At 53.4% G+C, this 25,732-nt stretch overlaps 1 protein-coding gene and 1 pseudogene across 1 annotated transcript; one reads left to right on the top strand and one right to left on the bottom strand.

The window, feature by feature from the left end:
* Window positions 1-72: 72 nt before the first annotated feature.
* Tmem127 (transmembrane protein 127) lies at window positions 73-12,680 on the top strand. The gene is made up of 4 exons (XM_005400654.2): window positions 73-234; window positions 636-926; window positions 9,379-9,543; window positions 10,485-12,680. The coding sequence occupies exons 2-4, from the start codon at window positions 683-685 to the stop codon at window positions 10,790-10,792; spliced, it is 717 nt and encodes a 238-aa protein (XP_005400711.1). The 5' UTR covers window positions 73-234; window positions 636-682; the 3' UTR covers window positions 10,793-12,680.
* A 3,264-nt stretch (window positions 12,681-15,944) lies between these two features.
* LOC102026210 lies at window positions 15,945-16,638 on the bottom strand (annotated as a pseudogene).
* Between the last annotated feature and the right edge of the window lie 9,094 nt (window positions 16,639-25,732).

Raw genomic sequence — 25,732 nt, 5'->3', positions numbered from 1 at the left:
AATCCCATAAGGCCCTGCGCAGAGAACCGGCTGCGCGCGCAGGCAGCGGCGCGGGCGGGGCAGGGGGCGGGGAGCCGGAGGAGGCGGAGGCAGAGGAGGAGGAAGCCGGAAGTGCATCGGCCGGGTCGGTCTGGGCGTTGCGGGATTGGGGCCTGGGATCTCTCGGTCCCAGGCAGCCGAGAAGCCCGTGACGGGGCGGAGCGGCGCCATCCCAGCCCTGAGGCCTGCTGACCGGTGAGGAGCAGGGGCGGAAGGAGGAGGGTCTTTTTTCCGCAGGTCGCACCCTAAAGTGCAGGTCCTAGATCTTTGGTCCCGGATCCCCGCGGCCCAGCCGGGTCCTCCGCCCTTCGTCACCCTCTGGCCAAGACCCTGGCTTCAGGTTCTCCCCTCCCCCAGTGGCCAATCCCCAGTGTCTCTGCGACGCCCCATTCTGGTCTGCACAGACCCCACCGGCCCTCCCACTCCTGGCCCTTACCCCGCACCCTTAATTCTGAGCTCCGGTCCCCGCCCCCCTAGTTCCCGCAGTCCTTCGGTCTCTGCTCAGCCCTGGGTCCCACCCGTCACTGTCATCCTCCGCTGTCAGCCCTGACAGCCCCGCGCCGGCACCCAGGGCATTGCTCTCCTTCCCGGGATAGGCAGGTGACCCGCAGCGACCGCACAGCGACGGCGGGCGGCCCCGGACATGTACGCCCCTGGAGGCGCAGGGCTGCCCGGCGGGCGCCGGCGGAGGAGCCCGGGAGGCAGCGCTCTGCCCAAGCAGCCCGAGCGTAGCCTAGCTTCGGCCCTGCCCGGAGCCCTGTCCATCACGGCGTTATGCACTGCCCTCGCCGAACCCGCCTGGCTGCACATCCACGGAGGCACCTGTTCCCGCCAGGAGCTGGGGGTCTCGGACGTGCTGGGCTACGTGCACCCGGACCTGCTGAAAGGTGAGGACTCAGCGCGCCTTCCCTCCGGCCTGGGGGGCGGTGCGGCATGGGGACCTGGCTGAAGCGAAGCTTAGCAGAGACCGGCCCTTGGTTGAAGCAAACGGCCCCTGTCCTGCCTGGTGCTCATGCCCACCAGGTGGCTCTCTTTGGGGTCCGGCCCCTCATTAATTCTGATGTTATTCAGCTAAGCACCTACTCCCCACAGCCATGCTAATCCTGTGTGCTGCTGTTTTAGGATTCTGCCTGCGTTGTGTATGGAGAAGACAAGGGTGCTAGGTGTCACAATCCGTCATCCCCTCCTCAGGAACCTATGGGGTACAGCAAGCTGTGTCAGGACAGATGGAGAGAAAAGAAGTTTTAATACAACTAGGTTTTAGAGGCTATTTTAGGGTTCTAGGGTAATTGGACTTTTATAAGAGAAAGGGGGTGTGGCGTTTTAGGTCATCAGAAGTCAGTGGGTCGCCAGCAGGAGCCCAGGGCCTACAGGAAGGCCTGTCCCAGGAAGCCCCTAGCTCAGCTTCTACTTCCTGTCTCCAGCAGTGAGGGTACACGTTCCGGTGAGAGCAGGACTACACTGTCTGGTTTTGACCCTAAAAATGGTCAGTGGACCCCAAACAGTCCTTAGAGCACAGTTGTCACCCCAAGATCTTTGAGCCACTCTTGATGTTCTTCCTGTTGCCTCGAGTGTCTCTGGCTGTGATGCATTCCAGGTGTGTGCTGCCCCACCCATCAGCACCCTTCCTGCCAGGAGCCTGCCTGCTCATTTACCTCTTGAAGGGTTCAGGCCCGGTGGTGAGAAGGGGACAGCTACCTCTGTGATGACTCCATGTACTACTTCTGCAGGCCTGAGCTGAGATTTTTTTTTTTTTTTTTTTTTTTTTTTGATACCGGGAGTCGAACTCAGGACCTCGCACTTGCTAGGCAAGCACTTGTGTTGCTGAGCTACATCCTCAGCCCTGTGCTGAGAAACCTTAGCTTGTGGCCTCCTGTTGTCTTTGAGCCTTCTCTTCATGCTTTGCTTCTCTCTTGGGTTTTAGAGGCTTTAGGATGGTTCTGTAGAGAACAGGATGGGGGCTTCTGGTTTGTTTCCAGATTCACAATCATGATGCCCTCAGCCCAGTTGGCTATTTAAAACTGAAGTTGTCCACCTGGTGGAGGCCTTGTGGTAATGAAGCCTTTCCCTTGGCACATAGCTGATGGCACAGATGCCTTCAGGATGGAGTGGGTGTGGATGGTTTTCCCCTCAGCATGTTCCCCGCTGCTTGCCTCTTGGAAGCACAGCTGCCAGCTTCCCACCTTCAGCCAGGCCTTTTGTGCTCGATCCCACGGTGTTTCGATGTTTCGGGAGTTCAGTGTCACCTGCAAGCTAGGAGTGAGCTGAGAATGTGTTCTCTCTGCAGCTCACCTTTGGGGTAGAGGGTTCCTAAAAGTCTCATGGTGGAGAGGAGGTGATATGACAGCACATCCTTATTGCAGAGGCTCAGGAAATCATGCCCCTGAAAGGTGAAGCACTCTCCCCAAGACTACCCAGCTTGAGGGGGTGCGTAGCTGAGACTGGCATGCATTTATTGATGCAGATATCAAATTGTTTTTTCCCCCAGTTTCTATGCTTTGTTTCATTTCAACAGTCATAAAGAGTAATCTTATGAGACTGTAATTTGGTGTGCATTTTTTTTTTTTTTTGGTGTGCATTCTTGTCAAAGCCATGTTAAAATAAAAACATTGGTGCACCCTCTCCTCTGTTCCCACGTATTTACCCTTTCTGAGAAAGAACTCAGACCAGATGTCGTCTTTTGTAAAGCGTATTACTTCAGCCTTTATTTGTATTTATTTATTTATTTATTTATTTTTTGCATCTTGAGGCAGGGTCTAGCTATGCAGTTCAGACTGGCCTGAACTGACTCTGTAGCCCAGGCTGGTCTCAAATTCACAATAATCCTCCTGCCTCAACCTCCCAAGTGCTGGGATTCAGGCATGTACCACCATGCCCGGCAACCTTTATATTCTATTTGTTACACGTTTAGAGGGTGTTGGTGTTGGTGAGGTACTGGGGATTGAACTCAAGGCCTTCGCACGGAGCTGTATCCGCAGCCCTTTTTTTATATTTTCATCTTAAGACAGGGTCTATAAGTTGTTAAATTGCCTAGGCTGGGCTTGAACTTGTGATCCTCCTGCCTCAGCCTCCCAGAGTGCTGGGATTGCAGGCATGTGCCACCACACCTGGCTACTGCTTGGAAATCTTAACCCAGGTGTAGTTTCTGCTCACTTGCCCTGGCTGTCTCCTTGGCTGTCACAAACTGGGAACATTTGGTGCCTGTTAACGGGGGAATTGGCCGTGGTCCTTCGGGAGCTGTCATGCGCACTGAGAAATCAGGGGGTCTCTCCCTTCTCTCCATACCTGGTCTTTTGGTCCTACTGCGCCTTCACACCTGTGTTATCCTGTGTGATTGTGACTCTCTGGGCCCAGCAGTTGTGACTTGCAAGCCTGAATATCCCCCATCTCGAGAAGGAGCAGAGCTGTGGGCACAGGTTAACGGTGCTCATAGATCCTCCTGAGGGAGAACAGAGCCTTTCGGGTCTCTACAGGTGACAGGTACCACCTCTCAGCACCTGAGTGCCAGGCATTGGCACCATTCAAGGCACACTGCCTGTCAGCTTGCAGCATCTCCTGAACAGTGTGTGGGGTTGGCCGGTGCTGCTGTCAGCGTGCTTCATGTAGATCTCAGTCACGGAGGTTGGGCGACCTGCCTAGGGACACAGCCAGCCTGGGTGCTTTGACTCCAAAGTCTGCACTCATCGTTACCATGCCTTACTGCTCCCCATGTCTCCTTTTCTTTTATTCAGAGTGGCCTATCTTTTTCTTTTTTTGTGCCGTACTAGGGTACTGGGGTTGAACCCAGGATCTGGTCACTGAACTGCATCCGCAGTCCTTTTAAAAAAATTTTTCTGGGGGACAGAGTCTTGCTAAGCCTGCTGTATTCCTACCTTAGTGACTGGGCTGGGCTTGAACTTGAGATCATTCTGCCTCAGCCTCTTAGTTCTAGCTGAGTTTTTGACACAAACTGTGCTTTTTATCCCATAGTGCCTTGGTGGGTGGTCTTGAGGCAAACAAAGCCACTCATCCTCCCAGCATCACCCACAGAGCCTTGGAGCTTTAGCAAATGCAGACCAGCTCAGAGGATTCTGACCTGAATTCTTCACTTCCCAGAGGCAGCCTGCTTCCTGTACCACTCTTTTGGGTACAGCCCACAATCTGGGCTCAGGTCCAGACCTTTAGTAGCCCTGGGAAGCAGAGCCCCAAATCCTTTCTGCCTCTCAGCATGGCCAGCAAAGGGCGGCTCTGCCAGCACCCTCAGGAAGCCTCTTCGAAGGATGAGGAGGTTGGGATTTGAAGTCAGGTGAATCCTGATTGATGGATGGTAGCCCGTGGAAGCCCGAGGGCCTGCCAGAAAGGGCCCAAGGGTGGTGGCTGATACAGGTCCCTTGAGGCTGGCAGGCACCCCTGGTGTCTGTGGGATGACAAGGCTGGCATAAGAGGGTTCTGTTAGTGGCCTTTGTCACAGTGCTGTCAGGAACCCAAAAAAAGTCACAGTAGGGAGAGGCTGAGCAAGTGGGACAGCACACACGGAGAGGGACAAGGACGACGCACAAGGAATAAGCGGCAGGGAGGGGCCTGCGGCCCACGAAGGTCAGGTGGGGATTAGAGGATGACAGGCAGGTGGACAGGAAGAGCCCAGGCCTGCAAAACAAATCCAGCCGGTGACTCACGGGCGACCTTGGGCAAAGTCAGCTCCTCGGATCCTATTACACAGCAGCTGCCTCCTTCCCTGGGGACTAGGGGGACAGTCAAGCAATGTTTACCCAAGGAAGCAGGCAGGGCACAACTGCAGGATGTGACCTGCTGCGTGTCTGGCCTGAGTGTTGTGGGCCAAAGCACTGTTTCGGATTTAAAGTTGGGACCTTATCTTGTGTGCCCTTTCTCCCACAAATAAAGCCGTACCTGTGTGACCCTGGGGACTTGTGTCTCCCTCCAGCAGTCCTCTGTAAGGAGTGTTCCCTGCCAGACTGATGCCTTGCAAGGGAAGAGAGAAAGATGTTGAGGTCCTGGCCCCAGGAGAGGCTCTGAGCTGGGCGTGCAGCATGTCTGGGGTGACAGCCTGTCTTTCTTGTGTGCTCTGAGATCCCCTGGTGATAGTCCACCTGTGACACGGAGCGAGCTCCTGGGGTATCCAGTAGCATCTCCCAAAAGGACAGTCACATTTTCGGCTTTTCCACTAAACTCGAGGGCTTACTCGAAGCTTCTAGAGAAAGAGAGTTGAAACAAAATCTGGATTTTGTTGTTGTTGGTTTTTTTGTTGTTGTTACCGGAAATCGAACTCAGGACCTTGCACTTGCTAGGCAGGCACTTGTGCCACTGAGTCATATTTCCGGCCCCATGAATCTTGTTGATATTGTTTGTCTGTTTGAAACAAGATCTCTCTATGTGGTTCAGTCTGGCCTTCAACTCACAGTGTGTCTCAGGCTGGCCTCAAACTCATAGCCTCACCCTCCCAAGTGCTGGGATTACAGGTGTGCGCCAGCACACTCAGCAAAACAAAACCTGTTTGAGTCTTGGGTCAAAAGCCCCTTCTGGGTGCCGCACTATCCCCCTGAGGGGTGAGCCTCAGTCTGGCTTTGATGGGTGCCTCCTCTGCCCAACACTGGCAGGAAGTGTCAGTGTAAGAAGGAAAGGTGCTGCCGGGGATGGAGGCACATTCCTGTAATCTTAGCCCTTGGGAGGCTGGGGCAGGAGGATTGCTGCAAGTTCAAACTCAGCCTGGGCTACCTAGAAAGGCCCTGTCTCAAAAAAATAAAGCCAAAGGAAAGATGCCCTGGGGGTGACCGTGGCCCAGCCGAAACAGCTGCTTGCTAGCGGGGCAGTGACAGTCCAGGTGGCTTCCCTTTCACGGGCAGCGTCAGTGCCAGTGGGTCCTCCCCATGCCCCCATGGCGGCTGAGGCAGGAGTTACTGCTTTCAGTGATCCTGAGGCTCAGGCTGAGGGTGGGCAGGGTAACCTGGAGCCTGGGTAGCCCTAGGAGTTGGTGCCAGGGCCAGAGCCTGGCTGATGTCCCGGCCGCTTCCCAAGCTGGACTGTGAGGCCCCAGTGCTACAGAGGCCTGAACACCGCACCAAGCCGGCTTTGCCCAGGAAGTCCTCATGTGAGCGCTTCCCCTCACGGAAGGGCGCAAACCTCTTTTGCTTTTTGTTTGTTTGTTTGTTTTTGTTTTGGAGATTTCACGCTTCCAGCTGGTCCGCCAGTGAGCTCAGCTGCAGGCTGTATGGATGGCACTGCCAGCATTCCCGTTAGCATCTGACCCTGCCCGTACATGCACTGCTTAAGACGTGATTGATTATCTCCGTCAGGGGAGAGAAAGTGGCCGGCTGGTGCCTGGTGATTCCAAGCAGCACAGGGCAGGGTTTGGGGTCACTGTGTGACCTGCAGGAAGTCATTTAACTTCCTAGAGCCTCTGGATCCGCATCTGAGCTGCATGACGGATCTCTTGAGTGGCAGCAAGGATCAGCACTTGACCCATCTCTGCAGCGGCTGTTCCTGCAGGGGTGTGTGAGGCTCTGCCAAAGATGTGTGCCCTTCAGGAGTCCTCTGTGAGGCCTGCCAGCAGATGCACGTCTCTCTTTTTGTTGTTGTTTTATTTTGTTTTGGAAAAGGGTCTCGCTATGTAGTTCAGATTGGCCTTGCTCACTGTGTAGCCCAGGCTGATCTTCAACTTGCACCAACCCTCCTGCCTGAGCCTCCCACGTACTGGGATTACGGGCATGCACCACCATCCCCAGCTTTCTTATTATTAAAATAAATGGTGTGGGCCGGGTGTGGTAGTGCATGCCTTTAATCCCAGCACTCGGGAGGTTGAAGCAGGAGGATCATTGTGAGTTCAAGACCAGCCTGGGCTACAAAAGGAGCTCAAGGCCAGCCTGAACTGCATAGGGAGAACCTGTCTCAAAAAGACAAAAAACGGGCTGGGGATATAACTCAGCAGCACAGATGCCTACCTGGCAAGGGCAAGGTCCTGAATTCAATTCCCGGTACCAAAACAAAGACAAAAAAATAAATATCGTGAAATTTAAGGCCCATAGGAATGTATATAATAGGTGCACATTTTTAAGGATAAGGAAATTGCTGGGTGTGGTGGCAAGCCTGTAATCCCAGCACTTGGGAGGCTGAGGCAGGAGGATCAGTGCAAGTTGAAGATCAGCCTGGGCCACATGGTGAGTTCAAGGACAGCTTGAACTACATAGGGAGACCCTATCTTTTAAAAAAAGAGAAGACCGGGCGTGGTAGCGCATGCCTGTAAATCGCAGCACTTGGGAGGCTGAGGCAGGAGGATCAGTGCAAGTTGAAGATCAGCCTGGGCCACATGGTGAGTTCAAGGACAGCCTGAACTACATAGGGAGACCCTATCTTTTAAAAAAAGAGAAGACCGGGCGTGGTAGCGCATGCCTGTAAATCGCAGCACTTGGGAGGCTGAGGCAGGAGGATCGTTGTGAGTTCAAGACCAACCTGGGCTACAAAGTGAGTTCAAGGTCAACCTGAACTGCATAGTGAGACCCTGTCTCAAAAAAGACAGGATGGTGGGGGAGCCGGGTGTAGTGGCTCATGCCTATAATCCCAGCACTTGGGAACCTGAGGCAGGAGAATTACCATGAGTTCAAAGCCAGCCTGGGCTACAAAGTGAGTTCAAGACCAGCGTTCCAGGCTGTGCTGAGTGGCACAGGCGGTATCTGACACGGCTGCTACAGGCTGCTGTGCTGTCAGCCCTTGCATCTTTACTCCAGCAGTTATTCCAAGAAAGACTAGAAGATTGCATATAACCTGCCTCATCCCTGCCATGTGCCATGCAGCCTCCAGCTTTTAACAATGCCCAGGTATCGACAGCCCTGGCTTCTAGAGTTTTTGCTAAGGGAAAGCCATGGGCTTTGATTCCTTCTGCCCCTGGTGCTGGCTGCAGGCAGGACTCAGGCAGACTAGATTCTCAGGCCCCGAGCAGATGGCCAGCAGACAAGATCATAACAGATAGCTCGAGGACAGCCTGCTGGGTGACCTGGAGCCAGATGGAGGCACACGAGCCTTTGGGCCCAGCCAGCAGCTGTCTGGAGAATTTGTGCTTTGTTTTGTTTTGGTGGTACTGGGAATTGAACCCAGGGACCCATGGCCTTCTCACTGAGCTACATCCGCAGCCCGTTTTAAATTCTTTTTTTTTTTTTTTTTAATTTAGATACATGCAAGGAAGTGCTCTGCCCCAGAGCCTAGCCCCAGCCCCAGCATCTTAATTCATTAAATCCCTTGTTGTAGTTACACATTTGTCTAAACTGTTTGAAAGTTTTCCTTCTTCCCTAAGTTTTTTTTTTACTATAACACATATTAACATAAAGTTTACCATGATAAGCCACATATGGTGGCAAATGCCTGTAATCCCAGGACTTGGGAGGCTGAGGCTGGAAGATTGCCCCAAGTATGAAATAGTGAGTTCAAAGCCAGCCTGAACAATGTAGCAAGACCCTGTGTCAAAAAACTTTATTTTTTGTCTTTTTGAGACAGGGTCACGCTATGCAGTTCAGGCTGGCCTTGAGCTCACTTTGTAGCCCAGACTGGTTTTGAACTCACAGCAGTCTTCCTGCTTCAGCCTTCTGAGTGCTGGGATTAAAGGCGTGTGCCACCATGCCCAGCTCAAAAAAAAAAAATACCATATGACCAATGACACCATCCAGCTCGGCATCATGAAGTATTTTTACATTGTTGTACAACTATCACCATCATCATCGTCATCATTCTGTCTAGAATTTTTCCATCACCCCAAACAGAAACTCTGTACACAGAGTAATAACCCCATGGTAATATCAGGGTAAAGCTGTCCACTTTCTGTCTCTGTCGCCTCCTCAATACTTCTAGGTATCTCATCTGAGTGGAGCCAGGCTGTGTTTGGCCTCTTTTATTTAGTGTAGTATCCTCAGCTTCTTTGGGGAACAGAAAGGGAATGAATGAGTTGAGGAAAGGAGGAGGGACATGAATTGGCCTCTGGCCTTTGCTGGTCTGGGAGTCTCTGCTCAAAAGTCAGTGGGGTTTCCTTGGCGCCTGTGAGCATCCTTCCGCAAAACGGATTAGCATGCAGGGTGACCGATTGTCAGCATCTTTGAGAATGGCTGGGAGAGCTTGGCAGACAGTGGAACAGGATCCTATGCGCAGACTTATCTCATTGAAAGAGGAGGACAGGAGGTGCATGGGAGAGCAGTGACCCCAGATTCCCTACTGCTAGTGTGGAAGTTGTGCCCACTCCTTTGCAGACCAGCTGGGTCCCCCCTCTGCCCAGGACAGTGGCAGAGGGGTCAAGCTTTAGGCAGGGCCCACACCAGGCTGTTACCTGCAGCTCTGAGCTTTGGTTGTCCCTCATCCCCCCAGATTTCTGCATGAATCCCCAGACAGTGCTGCTCCTGCGGGTCATTGCTGCCTTCTGCTTCCTGGGCATCCTATGTAGTCTCTCCGCATTCCTTCTGGACGTCTTTGGGCCCAAGCACCCAGCCCTGAAGATCACCCGCCGCTATGCCTTCGCCCACATCCTCACAGGTGAGTCCTGGCTGCTTGTGTGGGGAAGGAGCTGCTTTGGGGTAGGGCGTTCTGGGGAGGCTGGGGGTGTGAAAGTCATCTGTGAGCACACGCGTGCCAGGTGCTTGTGCGACACGTCCACCCCTTCGCAGCACATCAGGCACATTTGCAGTTTGGCTCAGTCGTTTGCACATACCCTCACAGGGTCACAGTCCTGCTGAGCCCAGCTGCAGAGGGAGGGAATGTTGTTCAGTTCAGCCGGAATTTCACAGCTCTCACAAGGTGGCATTTGAAGCCCACTGGGGCTCCAGGTTTGGACTGAGCAGGGAAGGAAGCAGGCTGTCTTCCTGGAGTGCATGGTCGGGTCATTCCCTGTCCCCCTCCTGGCAGCCTGCACACCAACCTCCACGCTTGTGCGCGGCTGCTTTCTTCCCTCGTGACCAGGCTGGTGTGTCACTTTGATGTGTGATGCTGGCCACCTCCAGGTCCCAAACTGCAGGACCTTATCTATTCCTTAAGTACCCATTGACATCCGGTGCCCTAATGTACCAGTTACAGTTTGTTTTTTATGATACTGAGGATTGAATCCAGAGCCTTTGCACCGAGCTATATCGCCAACCCTTTTTTATTTTATATTTTGAGACAGTTTCTGCTAAGTTGCCCGGGCTGGGCTTGAACTTGCCCTCCTCCTGGCTCACCTTCCCAGGGTGCTGGGATGACAGGCATGCGCCACCGTGGCTTGCTCCCACTGCACATCCTTAAGGCCGAGCGAACCTGTCTGTCTCGGGTCGGACAGCTGTCTCCACCTTAGCCCAAGCATCCCCTGGCCCAGCGAGGGCCTCCTTGCAGGGACTGGGGTCAGGCAAGTTTCTGAGAATTGGGTGAGAGCTTGATTGGTTCTTCAAGCATCTTGGCTGCAGGGTGCCTACTAATTTCCTGTGTGCTGCCCCTCTGCCCCCTAGTCCTGCAGTGTGCCACCGTCATCGGCTTCTCTTACTGGGCTTCTGAACTCATCCTGGCCCAGCAGCAGCAACATAAAAAATACCACGGCTCCCAGGTCTACGTCACCTTTGCCGTCAGCTTCTACCTGGTCGCAGGCGCTGGCGGAGCCTCCATCCTGGCCACCGCGGCCAACCTCCTGCGCCACTACCCCACAGAGGAGGAGGAGCAGGCGCTGGAGCTGCTGTCGGAGATGGAGGAGAACGAGCCCTACCCAGCCGAGTACGAGGTCATCAACCAGTTCCAGCCGCCCCCTGCCTACACGCCCTAGTGGAAGCCGGGGCTTCCTTCGGTGGCCCCTCCCACCCAGAGGTGGCTTCCCAGCAGTCCTCACCGGTAGGACCCAGTCATCTTCATCAAACCCTCCCCGGGAGAGACTGCCTAGGGTTGTCCCCGCATCCCTGCTCCCGGAAGCTGGGATCCAGCAGTTTTACATAAAGCACTCTTCTCCCTGCCGCCCTCTGCCCCCTTCCTGCTCCTGAGTCACTACCAACCAGGGATGGGCCATATCTTTGGGACCGGGACTTTGCTTGGGGAGCTGCTGAGAGTGGACAGTCCCAGAGAGAAGGGTCACCAGGTCGGTGTGTGTCCCACAGCTGTGGCCCTGCACCCACCCCCTCCTTCCCTCTCCAAGTGCCCGGTCCCAGGCTGCCCACTCCGGGGATTCTCTGCACTTTAGTCTTTGGCCTTCTCCCTGCCAGTGTTCCGGTCCGAAGGGGAGCAGAGCAGTTGCTCTCCCCGCCCTGCCCTGGCTTTGAGTGGCTGGTGCCAGGCAAGGGGAGCGGAGCTGGGCAGGAGACCGAGGCCTCCTGGTGCCTACATCGGATTAGCATGAAGGGGACTCAGTCTCCCAGCCCCTTCACCTTTTAAAATGTGAGTGGTTTTAAAAGGAAAAACAAAACCAAGCAACAGCAAGCATATTCTCTTTTTAAAATAGGCTGTTGTTGTTTTTCAGAAATGTATCCCATCCCTTGGGCTCTGCAATATTTGGGACCACAGTTCCTCTCGAGCCCGTGGTCCCCTCTTCCAGGTCTCCCCATGCAGAACGCAGCCTCTGTCCCCCGGCTCCTTCCTGCCCAGCCCCTCTGGCTCCCTGGGGCCTCCCTGTGGAACCAGAGCCGTGCGGTCCCCGGGGGCTGAGGACCATGGCCTGGCTGGCCGGCCAGTGTGGTGCTCCTCAGGACTGCGGCTCTGAGACGTAGCCTGGCCTCAGCTCAGGAATGGGGACCACAGCAGGGCCGGACCCTCCCCTGTCCACATAGGAAGTCCAGCCAGCGGAGCCCCCACATGTTGGGGTCAGACTAGCAGGCCCAGCTGTCCCTAGCCTGCACCTTGGGGCCACAGCCTGCTGCATGCCTCTCTCCCCTTCCTGAATGTCCTCTGGCCCGGGGTGTGCTCCTGGCTCCTTCTTACCCAGCTCTTGCTCTGGTTACACCATTTGCTGTGGGTCCAGCTGAATTTTCTGCCCCAAGACCTGGGGCATAAAGTAAGCAAAATTCAAGAGATCTTCAGTGTGGATCCAGAGGCCAAATTGTCCTCGCCCAGTTCCTGGCTTCTCTGGATCTGTGTTCAGCGCTGACCTGAGCGGAGGCCCGCTCCAGTCTCCTCCCACCTGCAAGGGCACAGGCACTTGCACAGGAGCGGAGACTGGGTCTGTGGTGTCCCGATCGGCCTTGTGCTGGGTTGACCAAGGATGTCCGGACAGATGCCTGTGCGGAGACCACGTCTGCATGTGAGCGAGCGGCTGCCTGGAGTTCACCGCTTGATGCCAAAGTGTGCCCCGGCGTGACCCCCACTCCTACAGACCCTTCTCTTAGGCAGGAAAGGCTGCCGGATGATACCTGAGCACAAAGCCAAGGAGCCGAATTACATCTTTCTGTAAAGTCTCGAGTCCATCATTGGCACCCCGGATGTCTGAGCGGGCACCCAACACGCATGCCAAAGGGAACGGTCGCTCACGAGGACCTGCACATGCCCCCGAAGACCGTGCCACGTGATTCAGAACCCTCTTTTTACTAGATTCCCACGCCTCCCACCTCTCTCTCCCCCTGCCTTCCCAACATCACTAGTTTGTCACATAAATCCCCCTGGTTGTGTGTTTCTTTTCTAGGAAAAACAATTAAAAAGCAAAACAATGAAAAACCCGAAACTACAAATAATGTCAGTGCCAATGGCTGCCTGTCATTTTTCTGTCACAATTTTCCCAGTTTGGTTTGTCCGCTTCCTCTGAGAGAAGCAGGAGACATCCATGAGGCTGTCATTGACAGCAAAGTCAGAAGGGATTTGGCTTGTCCTGCACGGGGACTTTTTCACTTCCAGGAGCCTCCTCAACCGACGGCTTCCACGCAGGAAGTTTCCAGGCCAGACGGAGAAGGAGACGGCCCCACCCAAGCCCTCCACGTCCGTCCGTGTCCCCTGGCTGGCTGCGCAAGAGAGCAGCCTGCGAACGCCGGCCCTCTGTGGGGAGGCCCCGCGGCTTGCGGAAGGACCCCCGTTTTTGAAACCATGGCACGTGATCCTGGGGAGGCCTGAAAGGAGAAATAAGCCTGAGAGGAAAAGTGGTCTGGGAGCCTGAGGCTGGACCGTGCCGGTTTCCATGGTTACCCAAGGTCTCATTCATTGGCCCAGTTGCAAGGCCCCAGGCGTACAGCACAGTAGAAGAGCTTTGGCCTCCGGGAGCCCATTTAGGTGGTGGTTTTGTTTTTTTTAATTTCTGAGAGTTACAACTTCCTCAGGAGCTGCGAGTGTGTTCTCCACTTCTTTTCGGACGTCTGAAGGGTCCCTGGGTTAGACCATCGGGCCCTGTGAGAGAGAAACTGGCTGGCAGGACCCTGTGGGATTTTACGTCCTTAGCCCATGAGATGATGGCCTCCTCTGCAGGAAGGCAGATGAAGTGTCCCCTGGACACCCAGGACCAGTACTGTACCAAAGCGCCGGTGCCCCGAGGGATTAGCAAGGCTTCCGGCAGGAGGCTGGAGCCCCGCTTGATGTGGGGGGAGCAGTTTGGGGAGGTGGCGTTCCCATCAAAGGAGGGCACGCTGGTGGCCAGGATACAGCAAGATGTGAGCTGACACCCAGCTGGGGCACTAAAGCGCGGGCACCCCGGGGCGCTGAGAAGGGAAGGAGGCAGCTTGCTCTCAGCAAAGGCGTCTGAGGACAGGGAAGTGGGGACACACGGGGCGGGGTGGAAGGACTGAAACTGGTAGAAGGGAAGAGAGCAGCCTGAGCCAGGTGCTAGGAGGGCTGGGACAGCACTGTCCCCGCTGAGCCATGGATGAGGAAGGAGGCTGAGGCATGGGAGGGGCAGTGATGGGGGCCTGTCAGGACGCAGGAAGTGGGCGGTTACCCTGGGGAGGGCCAGGGCTCCCCAGACGACCTGAGCACCTTCAGCTGGCATCTCACCCACAGTGGTCCACCCTCCAGGCCACTGCATGAAAGGGGACACAAAGTTGGGGAGGTGGAGGGCAAAAAGGAACCAATAAACAATGGCCCTTACTGTCAAATATCCTCCAGTCTTTCCCTGTGAATTTCTTGTGGCGTGGGCTGTGCGTGGGAGAAAAGGCCTCCTTTTTGCATGGGTCCACCCGAAGTGAAGGCTCTCTGTTAGGGACAGCGGCTTGGGAATCAAGATGTCATTCCTCGCTGTGGGATTGGGGAAAGGGCAGTTTGCTCAGCACAGATTTTACTCGTCCCAGTGCTCAGGGGTTGTGGTGCCCTGGCCCGCCCATTCAGCCAGGCAGCATGGTGGGTGGTCACGGACTCTCGGGCCCACCTAGCCGTGTCGTAGGAGTTAGGGAATTCGGGAACTCTGAGAGACAACTGTCATGCACCTTGTTTCAGGGCTTTTCGGGGCCTGTGAGGGGAGAGCTCAGTGCAGAACCTACACTGCTGTTCAGAAGGTTCCTGTCCTTGTCCTTATAGAAAATGGCAACTGGCCTTTTAAAGAGCCATCCCAGCCAGGCATGGTGGGGCACGCCTGTAATTCCAGCACTCAGGAGGCTGAGGCAGGAGGATTGTTGGGAGTCCAAGACCAGCCTGAGCTACAAAGTGAGCTCAAGACCAGCTAGAACCGCATAGCTGTTCAAAAAGACACCCCCCCCCCCAAAAAAGCCACCTCTTTCTGGGTGTGTAGATTGTGTAAACAGGTGTTCTCTGTTCCCCCTCTGTCTTGGGGGTCTGTCACCTGAATTTGTAATGGCCCCACTACTGAAGGAGAATTTCCCTCTAGAATAACCTTGGGTTAGTGGATAGGGTTTTCTATTTTTTGTTTCTGTTTTTTTGAGACAGGGTCTTACTGTGTAGTTCAGGCCAGCTTTGAACTCACTATGAAGCCCAGGCTGGTCTTGAACTCACGGATCCTCCTGCCTCAGCCTTCTGAGTACTGGGATGACAGGTGTAAGCCACTACCCCAACGGTTTGTTTTTATAGGGGGAGTGTGCCTTATTTTTTACCACCTCTGGTTCATCATCCCTGGGTGAAGGGAAACCAGCACACGTGCATGAGCACACACAATTTCCATTATGCCGACAGGCCTGAGTCACTCTTGTTCATAGGCCCACTGGGCCCTTGTTCCTGTGTTCACTGGACCACAGGATCACGGTTTTTATGCCATAATCATTCATACACTGACCCCAGTAGTCCTTGTGGAGGAGGCAAACGGAACACTTCAGTCCTTGCCCTCTAGGGCTTTCCCCGACAGCTTTGGGAAGAGACCCTGTAAGGCCAAAACCTGCAGTCGAGGAAGCTTCCTGAACCCTGAAGAACAGGTGAGCTTTGGTGAGAGTGTGGTGAGGTCGACGTGGCAGTAGGGAGGACGGGTGGCTCTGGGGAGCCCTGAGCTGGCTCCTTAGCCGTGGTGACGCGCACCAGACAGCAGCGGCAGGTGTTAGGTGGCTGGACCTCGGGCTGGAGCACCAAGGTTCCCGCCAGCACACAGCAGCCTCAAGACCAGAGCTTCGGCTCGCTCTCATTTATTTATTTATTTTTGGTCTTTTTGAGACAGGGTCTTGCTATGCAGTTCATGCTGGCCTTGAGTTCGCTTTGTAGCCCAGGCTGGTCTCGAACTTGCAACGATCCTCCTGCCTCAGCCTCCTGAGTGCTGGAATTACAGATGTGCGCCACCACGCCCGGCTATTTTTTAAATTTTGAGGCAGGGTCTCACTAAGTTCCTCAGGTGGGACTCAAATTTGAGATCCTCCTGCTTCAGCCTCTTAATGCTGGGATTACAGCCAGGATACCTGACTGTCATATTTACTGTTTTTTGTTTGTTTGTTTGTTTTGGTGTGTGTGTGTGTGTATGTGTGTGTGTATGTGTGTGTGACACCCAGCACTTTATTGCAGGGAACTCATTTGGTCTGGGAGAGTGGAGGCGGGGTGGGCAGGGCCGGTGCCATTTCGGGGGTTACGGGGAATCGAATGTTGCTCTACGCAGGTTGAGAGCAAACATCTTCATGGATGAACCCCCGGAGGGCAGTTAGCCCCCGCCAGGCCAGGATGGGAGGGGAGGGGGCCCTACGCCGGGCCGGGGCCGCGGACAGCAGGGCCTCGATGTCGGGCTCGATGTCGATGGTGGGGAAGCGCCGGCTGTACCTGCGCACCGGCACGCCGTCGGGGCCCACCAGGAACTTCTCGAAATTCCAGGCCACGTCGTTGTGGCACACCGGGGACCAGATGATGGACCTGGGGTCGCTCACGAGCGCGGTGGGGTCGTCGCTGGGCGCCAGGAGGGCCTCCCGCAGGAGGGCGAAGAGCGGGTGCGCCTTCGCCCCGTTCACCTCGCACTTCTCGAAGAGAGTGAAGTTGGGCTCGAACCCACCGCCGGACCGGACGTACTTGAGCAAGCGCAGGATCTCCTCTTTCTTGGCGTTCTCCTGGTGTCCGAACTGGTTGCACGGGAAGCCGAGCACCACCAGGCCGCGGGGCCCGAGGCGCGCCTGCAGGTCGTTCATCTGGGTGAAGTCCCGCGCCGTGGTGCCTCAGAGGGACGCCACGTTCGCGATGAGCAGCACCTTGCTGCGCAGGGACTCGAGGGCCAGCGGCCCCCCGCCGGCCAGCGGGCGCGCGGAGAAGGGGTACACCGTGGCCGAGGCGGCCACGGCCAGCCAAGGGGCACACATGGCCAGACGGAGCAGCGCGATCGCGGGCTGTCATATTTACTGTTAAAATACAATTCCCATCCCATGAAATCTACCCTTGTCAATGTTAGGTTTTCTGCACAGAAAGGAACCAAAGAAAAGAAAGAAGGCCTTTACTAGGGACATGGAGAAGAGAAGGCAGCATACGATTCTGGACTCCTCTGGGGGTAGACAGGGACCTGGGGGTTCATAAAGACTCTGGCTAGCGGGGGAGCTTAAGGGGCGGGTTAGTGACGTATCAGGATCTGATTGGGGGTTTCTTCACAGCGCGTGCAGGGCAAGAGGAAGTTGTACTCCGGGCTGAGGGGAGGAAAAAGGGTGGGGGATGGTCACTGGGAAGGTAAGCTTTTGTGGGGGCTTCAGCCATGTTAGACCACCACCACCATAATAATTCAGCAGTTCACACCCAGCCAGGAACCTATCAGTCAATGTAGTTATTTACAAATTTGAAAGGTACAATTATCACCACTACCCAATTCTGAAACGTTTTTATCAGCCCAAAAAGAAGGTGTACCATCAACATATCCTCCTTATTCCTACCGTCCTTCTATACCTGGGGATCACCAGTCTTTATTCTCTCATATATTTGCCAATTCTGGGCATTTCATATAAATAGAATTGTATAATATTTAGCCTTTGGGGTTTGGCCTATTTACTTAACCAAACTTTCTTGAGGCTTGTCAAATGTTGCAACATACATCAGTGTATCATTCTTTTTTATGGCTGAGTAATATTCCACTGTGTGGCTGTACATTTTGTTTAGCCACTCATGAGATGGACATTTGCACTGTTTCTCTTTTTTTTTTTGGTTTTTCTCCGGTACCGGGAACCGAACTCACGACCTTGCGCTTGCCAGGCAGGTGCTTTTGCACTGTTTCTCTATGAATGTTGCTATCATGAACGTCTGTGTACGTTTTTGTGTTTTTAATTTCTTTTAAATATACACACAGAAGTGCAGTTACTAGGTCATGGTAGCTTTGTCTAATGGCTCCAAGAACTACAAAAGAGTGTTTACCAAAGTTGCTGTAACAGGCCAGGCGTGGTGTCACATGCCTTTAATCCTAGCACTCGGGAGGCTGAGGCAGGAGGATTGCTGTGAGTTGGAGGCCAGCCTGGGCTACAAAGTGAACTCAAGGCTAGCCTGAACTGCATAGCGAGACCCTGTTTCAAAAATGATAAAAAACAAACAAACAAAGAATGCAATTGTGAATGGTGGACGAACAGTACAAGAGCATTTTTTTAAGGGGATGGGGATTTAGTTCAGTGGCACAGTGCCCGCCTGGTGTGAGGTCCTGACTTTGATTCCTGGTACCCCTCCCCCAAAATTATTTAAAATATATAAAGGGCTGGATGTAGTGGCACATGCCTATAACCCCAGCACCTGGGAGGCTGAGGCAGGATTGCCATGAGTTTGAAGCCAGCCTGGACTACATAGTGAGTTCAACGCTAGTCTGAACTACATAAGGAGACCCTGCCTAGAAAGAAAGAAAGAAAGAAGGAAGGAATGAAAGAAAGAAAGAAAGAAGAAAGGCAAGGAAGTAAAAGCTATCAAGGCCATCTCATTAGGACACCCCGTGGGCTCTCTGTCTAGGGGCTTTTAAGGAGATTAGAAAGGAGCCAGGCGTTGTGTGAGCATAGTTTCCACCCTATAGGAGACTGCATGTTTTTCAGGGTCCAGTCTGTGCAGTGTCTGTGAAAGGCCCACGCGCCCTTCAGCCAGTGGCCCGCCTAGTCATGCTCTGGGGGACCCAGACGGCCGCAGGACACCTGGCCGATGTTCTTGTGAGGTCATCAGAGGGGCGTGGCTCAGCAGATTCCTTTTTGGGGTCTTGTCCCTCCTGCTCAATAGGATTCTAACGCCTGTTTTGCTAATTCCTGCTACATTGTCCTTGTCTTTTTTGGTGGGTTTTTATTTTTATTTTTTGGTCATTGTCTTTTTGATCCTAGTCATGAAGTGCTATCTTGTGGTTTTGAACTGCATTTTTCTAATGACTGTTACCCTACAGCTAGATCACAAAATGCAAGGGGCATTCGACCAAGGGAAACCTGAAGGGGCCAGGGAGGCTGTTCTGGGGTGTCTTTGGGGCCCCCAGAAATAGAGCAGAGGAATCAGTGACAGACTGGGTCCAGATCTTCCTTTGATTGTGGGCAGAGGGGCTGGGTTGGCAGACATGGCTTTCAGTCTCTCAGCTCCGTGGGTAGCTGATGCAAATCCCATGAGACAGAGGAACCCATCCGTTCTTGGCGGCAAGACCCCTGGGGTACAGAGCCCCTCAGCAGAGCAGGGATCCTGCTCCCCACGGGCAGCTCACTCCCACGAGGAAGGAGGGCTGCGCGTGACCAGTGTCCCCCCTCTAGCCCCCTTATCAGAGCAGTCATATCTTTTCCTTTCCCTGAAGCAAAGTAAATAAAGGGACAGGGAGGACAGGAATGTGACCCGGGCAGAGCTCCCTGCAAATGGAAGTGGGAATTTTCCAAAACTCCTGGCGGCAGTGCCATGGAAGCTCAGCCTTCCTAGGTCCAAAGCGGGTGGGAGAGGGGAGACTCTGGGCCGACTCTCAGATTCAGCTTTTGGTCGCCCCCACCGAGTGCGGCTCGCCCCTCCCTCCTGGTCCCTTGACTCCGTACTTACTGCCTGCCTGCTGGGTCGCTGTGGTGCAAAACCCCTGCCTCCTGGCGCTTGGCCCCAGCTCACTTAGCCATGGTTGTGTCTCTGAACCCTAAGGTTTTCCTCTGGTCACAGCTGGCTTTGCTTCTCTGCACCTGCTGCACTGCTTCGAGCAGGCTGTTTCCCAGAAGCGCTGCTGTGAGGATCCTTCCCATAGTGAACTGGGCCAGGCCTCGGTGATGTTTTGTTTTGCTGTTTTTTTTGAGACAGAGTCTCACTATGCAGTTCGGGGTGGCCTTGAGCTCACTTTGTAGCTCAGGCTGGTCTGGAACTTGCAATGATCCTCCTGCCTCAGCCTCCCAAATGTACCACCACGGCCGGTGCATAGTTTTGTTTTTGTTAGGCCTCGGTCTCGGTGATATTGACTAAGCTAAACCATAACTAGGAAGCAGGAAGAAGTCCACACCCTGTGGGTGCCTTCTGTCTGTTGGGATAGTGGGGGCAGCTCCTGCCTAACCAAGGCAGGGAAGTCTTTTTTTTTTTTTTTTGGTCCTGAATCCTACTCAGGACCTCATGCTTGCCAGGCAGGCGCTGTGCCACTGAGCTATACCCCTGGCCCAGGCAGGGAAGTCTTGCTCCATGGCACAGCGTTGGAGGCTGTGCGCACCCTCCCCCTCCCTGGGGACTCTGCTCTGCCTCTGAGAAGGGGAGACCCGAGGTGTCTTTGGCCCGAAGTTCCCCATGCAGCCGTGATGTTGATCACACAAACAGATGCTTTCCTGAACTGTTCTGAGGTTATGCATTAGGAGGAAATTGCCTGCTATAAGAAAGACTTCGCATCCTGGGGAATAAGTGGATGAAGATTGTAAACACTTTCCATTCTGAATAATAGATGAATAGCGCTTTGGATGGCACATACATTTAGAATGGAAGGAAAGAAAAGGTGCTTTTTGGCCTGATGGTTGGAGCCCGGGGATCACACCAGACTCAATACTTGCGGGGAAGAGAGGGAGACACAGACATCAGAGTGACCCGCCTAGAGTCGGTCCCTTTAGCCCTCAGGGGACGCACCCTCCGGGTAATGCCTGCGAAACGACTCCTGCGCAGGCTGCTGCTAAGACGATGAGCAGGGGCTTCCCAACTTCTCTCTGGGAGACGTGGCCTACAGTGTGGGACCAGAGACCACAGGCTGCGAGGAGGGCAGGAGGGAGGGAAGGGAGGGCATCGGCTCAGGGACATCAGAAAGGGGCGGCCCGAGGCGGAGTGCAAAACCCACGGTCTAAGCCCAGCTCAGCCATGCAGACAGGACCGCTGCACCGACTCCACAGCCACCTGTGTCCGCTCAGCTTCCCTGGCAGCAGGCTGAGGTGGAGACAGGCCGTGGAACAGGTGTTGGGGTGTCCTCGGGCTCCATGCCTACGGGGGAGGGAAGGAAGGGGCCTCAGACCAGAGATGGTCTGCAAAGTACTCTGGACAGCACCTCAGCTGAGCCCCGGGAGAGGCTGGGGCGGCCTGCATGGAACGTCTGGCTAGGCCTTACACCCCAGCCTCACCCAGTCACAGGAATGCACGCTGTCCCCAGAGATGGGCGCCACCTTGGGTGAGGACCTTCTCTTCTCTCGACACTTCAGGGCAATCTCCATTTTTTTTTTTTTTGAGACAGGGTCTCACTATGTAGTCCAGGCTGGTCTTGAACTCAGTACGGAGCCAAGGCTGGCCTTGAACTCTCTATGATCTTTCTGCCTCAGCTTCCTGAGTGCTGGGATTACAGACATGCACCACCACACCTGGCTCACTTCCTGGCACTTTCTAAAGAGAGCTGACAGTGGAGGGCTGTCAGCCAGAAATACGTTCAGCAGTAAGGGGCAGATGTCCTCTGTCATGAGGGGGACAAGACCGGTGCATCAAGGTGACAACTACCCCTTGCAATTCTTTTTTTTTTTTTTTTTTTTTTTTTTTGAGACAGGATCTCACTATGTAGTTCAGGCTGGCCTCGAGCTGACTCTGTAGCCCAGGCTGGTCTCAACCTCGAAATCCTCCTGCCTCAGCCTCCTAAGTGCTGGGATTACAGACCTGCACCACCATGCCTGGCTTTCATCCCTGGCAATTCTGATCCATTCCTTTGAAGAACTTCTGGGAGCTCCTCTTCTTCTTCTTTTTTTTTTTAGTTTTGTTTTGTATTTCCAACTATAGTACTTATAGTACTTATAACAACAAAAAAGAATAAAAAGACCCTTGATTGAAACAGAAACATGACAGCCAGGGATATAGCTTAGCAGCACAGTGCCTGCCTGGCAAGCACAAGATGCTGAGTTCAATTCCAGGTACCAAAAAAACGCCCACACCCCCTCCCCCCATCAGAAACATGAGGCCTGTTATCTCAGTTTTTCCATATAAAGGGGTGGTTGGAGCAGTAACAGTTACAGTCGTTCTTCTTTATACCTTGTAAAGGATTCTCCACTTTACCATGTACTTTTGTTGTTGTTACTTGTTTGAGACATAGTTTCACTGTTTAGCTCAGGCTGGCCTTGAATTTACAGTGATCTTCCTGCCTCAGCTTTCTGGGTGCTGGGATTATAGGCAGGCGCCACTATGCCTAACTCAGTTTACCGGGTACTTTAATTTACATGATCTCATTTGAGCCTTACCACAACCTGTGATCACCCATAGGGCTGTGATCATTACCTGTAATTTACAGATGAAGCAGCTCAGTTTCACAGACAATACAGATTGCACTTAATTGGCAAACCAAATGTAAAATGAAGACTGGAAGAAGATCAACCACATAAACGCCCATCTCTAATGGAGAAAACAGTAAACAGGAGCTGCACTGCCTTTCCGGAGCGTACAGAGTTCAGTGCTACCACCACTCAGTGCGATTTCCAAAATAGAGTTGGTGACTCCCAGCGAATTCCCACTCAGTTTAGCCATCTAGCCTGCACTGATCCAAAATGCATCCTGGAGAAGGAAACAGACGGTCATCAACTTAATTAGGTTGTGACTCTAACTGCTGCTGTGTGCCAAATGTGGTTTCATTGCTGCAGGAATGCATGCAGTTATGGTCTGAGGAATGCTTTTCCTCCATTGTTTTAGTAAAGACTATCAAAAATGGTTTGCTTTTGTGAGCTGGCAGGGCTAGCAATACTTACTTTTATTCAAACCAGGGATTACATCAACTCCCCCGTCATCATCTGTCATAATCTACTGTGCAGACAGCCGGGTGTGGTGGTGCACACCTATAATTCCAGTACTTAGGAGGCTGAGACAGGAGGATCACTGTGACTCTGAGGCCAGCCTGGGCTACATAATGAGATCTTGTCTCAAAAAAACAAAAACAAACAAATAAAAAAGTCCACATTGGGGCCAGGGATGTAGCTCAGGAGCACAAGTGCCGGTCACCTGGCAAGCACAAGGTCCTGAGTTTGATTCCCAGTATCACTAAAAAAATGTCCAGAGAACTTGTTCCTAAGTGTGGGGAGCAAGTCCTGTAAAATTCAGTGAGGTTTCTAGGAGGGCCAGGGCCTAAGTGTGCCAAGAGATCTTTTCCAAGGTGAAAGGTTAATGGCTGCATCTGGCCCTTCCTACCATGAATACAGGCACAAGTCCAGCAGGGTTGACTTTGGAGGTAACGTGGACTCACCAGATTCTTCTCTGGGCCATTTTCTGAATAACTTGAAAGGCTGTCAGTTTTGAGTGGGGCCCAGAACAAAAGCAGCTGTCACCCACAGTTCTGCCTGCTGGGCAGGCTACTACACCACTGGACCCAGGAGCCAGGGAAAGGGGTGGTGCCAGAAGTGTTAGTGGTAGACAGGGTGCTGTGTGAGTTACAGTGCAGATGTGGAGGACTTTCAAGTAGCCAAGTGTGGTAGTGCACACCTGTAATTCCAGCAGTCGGGAGGCTGAGGCAGGAAGAGCACTTCAGTTTGAGCTCAGCCTGGAATACAAAGTGAGTTCAAGGCCATCCTGAAATACAGTGAGACCCTATCTTGTATCTAGATGTCTCCCCGAAGCCTCATGCAGTCACAGGTGGGTCCAAGGTGTTTGGATCTAGAGTGTGTGATGATAGAATTACATGTGTGAGGCTGAAACTGAGGGTGAGTGTGAGTGCTGCCCACTCTCAGGGCAGGTAACCTGGATGGAATATACGGGACAGAAAGAGGGTTGCTGCCTTTGCTTGCTGCTGCTACTGCTGCTTTCTGCCTGCCCTACTTTACCATGATCTAGTTCTCCTCTGTGAAGCCCCTCTGCCATGCCACCCTGCTTTGGAGCCAGCCAATTATATAGCTACAAACTGTGAGCTAAATAAACCTTTCCTCCTTTGAATGTGGGTGGCGAGTGTTTCAGCAATGAGAAAAGTAACTAAGACACTGTCAAAAAAAAAAAAAAAAAAGCAGCTATGTCATCTGCATTGAACTCCTACCATTTTAGAAGGCCTCAACATCCATTTGAATGTTAGGCTGCTACCCATAGCAAGGTTTAACCACACGATGCAGTGTAGTGTTCATCTCTGTTCCTGAATGTGATTGGTCTAGACGTGTGCTTTATGCAACCACCTCTTGGGGGCCACCTGGGCCTCTGGGGTAGCCAGGAGCAGCCTGACCCCTCCTCACCCCATGTGGACCACCTAGGCATGCCCAGTGACCCTGTCTTGGTCAGTGTCACCCCATGGGACATGCCTGCTTGGTCTGAATCCACCAACTGGAGCTCTGCTGGGGGAAACCTGCTTTGGTCACATCCGGGACCCCAGGTCCACGGGTCACTTGGCCTCTTGCTCCCTGTTGCCTGGCTGCGGGTCCTGGGCAGCTGCCCCTTCTGATTGGCCCTGCAATGCCTGCTGCCCTCTTCTCCCCAGTTCCTGAGTAACTGGGGAGTATTGCTGTGCTGCTTCCTCAGTGCCACACTGACCAGCTCCCTTAACCCAAACCTAACTCTACTCCTGGTCAGGGCTCTTCAGAGGAATAAACTGGACGCAGGTCACAAGGGCGTCTGTGGAGGGTCACCGGGTCACTGCGAGGGTGGGAGAATAAGGGTGCCTTGTGAAGGGCACATGGTAAACACCTGTGGCCAAATGCCCTGGAACCCTGTCAGGCCGAAAGAATGACAGCCATGACATCCCAAGACCACAGGTGAAAAAACGGGCCCCCATGTACTCCCCCACCCATGGTTTCATGTTGGTGATTTTACGTTGTGTAGTTTGTTACACTTGGTCAGCCATGGTTCAAATATTAAATGGAAAACTCCAGAAAGCGTAACTCATAAGTTTTAAGTAACTTTCATTATATTGTTATAATTATATCGTTATAATTGTTCTGTTTTATTGATTGCCTGCAGAACTTGGGACAGAACCCGGAGAGCAAAGCGTTACACCCCCACCCCTTTTTATTTTGAGGCAGGTACTAAGTTACCCAGGCTGGTTTCAAACCTGCAATCATCTTGCCCCACCTCCTGAGTAGCCGGGCTTGATATAGGTGTGTGCCACCACTCCTGGCTCTATTTTATTGTTTTTGTTAATCTCTTGTTGTGCCTTGTTTATAAATTAAACTTTATCACGGCTATACGAAAAAACAGACTATTGCAGAGGCCAGTGTACCCAAGGTTTCAGGTATCCATAGTTGAGGGGTTCCTGTGCAGATAAGAGGAAACTTCTGTATTCTCCCTTCTTTCCTGATTTTGAGGCAGTTCCACTAAACTGCCCAGGGTGGTCTTGGAACCTGACATCCTCATGACTCAGCCTGAGTGCTGGGATTATACGTGTCCCCACATCTGTCTCTGTATTCTTTCAATGCAGCTCCTAGCGTGCCACTGGGCAGGGAGAGATTTAACATTTGACTGGGGGCCACAGATATCCGAGTCCTGAGCTGAGCATGATGAACCGGGCATTGTAAGGTCGGCAGGCGTGGCAGCCCTCATCATCACCCAGGACGGTACGAATGAGACTGACTCTGCAAGCCCTGAACACCCAGTTAGGTTCTACAGGCAAGTACCCTGTTACCTTGCCCCTCCCTCAGCCTGTGTCTGTGGCCTCATCAGGATGTCACCCGGTGACCAAAGAAGGGAAAGAAACCAGGCCTGGACACCGGTATAACCCCACTCACAAGTGGTCCTGAGGACAGCGCTCTAGGAAACCCTACGGGGCAGCGTGGAATTGGGTTTTTTTTTTTTTCCCCCGGTACCAGGAATCGAACTCATGACCTTGCACTTGCCAGGCAGGCGCCGTGCTGCTGAGCTAAATCCCCAGCCCCTTAGTGTGGAATTCTGAGCGGAACATCCAGGGACTGTGCTACGGGGGCAGAGCGGGACCAGTGGTGCAGCTCTGCACTCTAGGAGCCCCCTGGACAGGGTCAAAGGTTGAATGATTTCTCCTTAAAACTGGGAGTGATGTAAGGGCCTCTGATCTCACCCCTTCTATCCAACACTGGATCAGAGGTTCAAGACAGCAGAGCAGACAAGAAAAAGGAACAGGTACAGG

This window comes from Chinchilla lanigera, unplaced genomic scaffold, assembly GCF_000276665.1.
Source record: "Chinchilla lanigera isolate Chin_1 unplaced genomic scaffold, ChiLan1.0 scaffold00069, whole genome shotgun sequence".
In the NCBI taxonomy this organism is placed as follows: Eukaryota; Metazoa; Chordata; class Mammalia; order Rodentia; family Chinchillidae; genus Chinchilla; species Chinchilla lanigera.
The sequence above is the reverse complement of the archived record's forward strand: the minus strand, read 5'-3'. Positions and strand labels throughout refer to the sequence as shown.